This window comes from Crocuta crocuta, unplaced genomic scaffold (assembly GCF_008692635.1).
Source record: "Crocuta crocuta isolate KB4526 unplaced genomic scaffold, BGI_CrCroc_1.0 scaffold944, whole genome shotgun sequence".
Classification (NCBI taxonomy): domain Eukaryota; kingdom Metazoa; phylum Chordata; class Mammalia; order Carnivora; family Hyaenidae; genus Crocuta; species Crocuta crocuta.
Genome location: NW_027528243.1, coordinates 309,043 through 309,584, shown reverse-complemented (window position 1 = coordinate 309,584; position 542 = coordinate 309,043). Strand labels below are relative to the sequence as shown.

General features: G+C 54.0%; 1 protein-coding gene across 3 annotated transcripts in view; it reads right to left on the bottom strand.

The window, feature by feature from the left end:
- SEPTIN6 (septin 6) overlaps positions 1-542 on the bottom strand; it is a 57,331-nt gene that overhangs the window by 50,672 nt on the left and 6,117 nt on the right. For all 3 annotated transcript variants that reach the window (XM_077753060.1, XM_077753059.1, XM_077753061.1), the window contains exon 2: positions 63-177. In XM_077753060.1, coding sequence (XP_077609186.1) covers positions 63-177 — 115 coding nt within the window. The remainder of the gene's footprint in view (positions 1-62; positions 178-542) is intronic.

The window sequence follows — 542 nt, the reverse complement described above, 5'->3', positions numbered from 1 at the left end:
CCACATCCAGCCGTTAAGGATCCATATTCTGTAATCGAATTTCCTGCTATGGAAATACTCACCCACGCACAGGATGTTGAAGCAGAAGCCCTGGGTGACTGACTTATTCACCAGCTGGTCGGGCAAGCTGTCAAACCCCACATGTCCAGCCAGGGGGACACTTCGGCAACCTTCACCCTAATTTGGGAGGGGAGGGAGGGGAGAAAACGACAATGTGCTTAAAAGCAACCTGGGTCTCACTTTTCATCCAAACGATCTCTGAGCAAGGAAGTNCAGGGCGGCCCGCCAGCTCAGAAATCACAGGTTCCCGGGGCGCCGGGGTGGCTCCGTCAGTGGAGCGTCCGACTTCTGTTCAGGTCATGATCTCGCAGGTCGGGAGGTCGGGCCCCATCTCAGGCTTGCCGCTGTCAGGGCAGAGCCTGCTTCCGGATCCTCTGTCCCCCTCTCTCTGCCCCTCCCCCGTATGAGCTCTCAAAAATAAATAAATATTAAAAAAAAAAAGGAATCATGATTCATAGGCACAGACATCTCCAGGGTCCAGA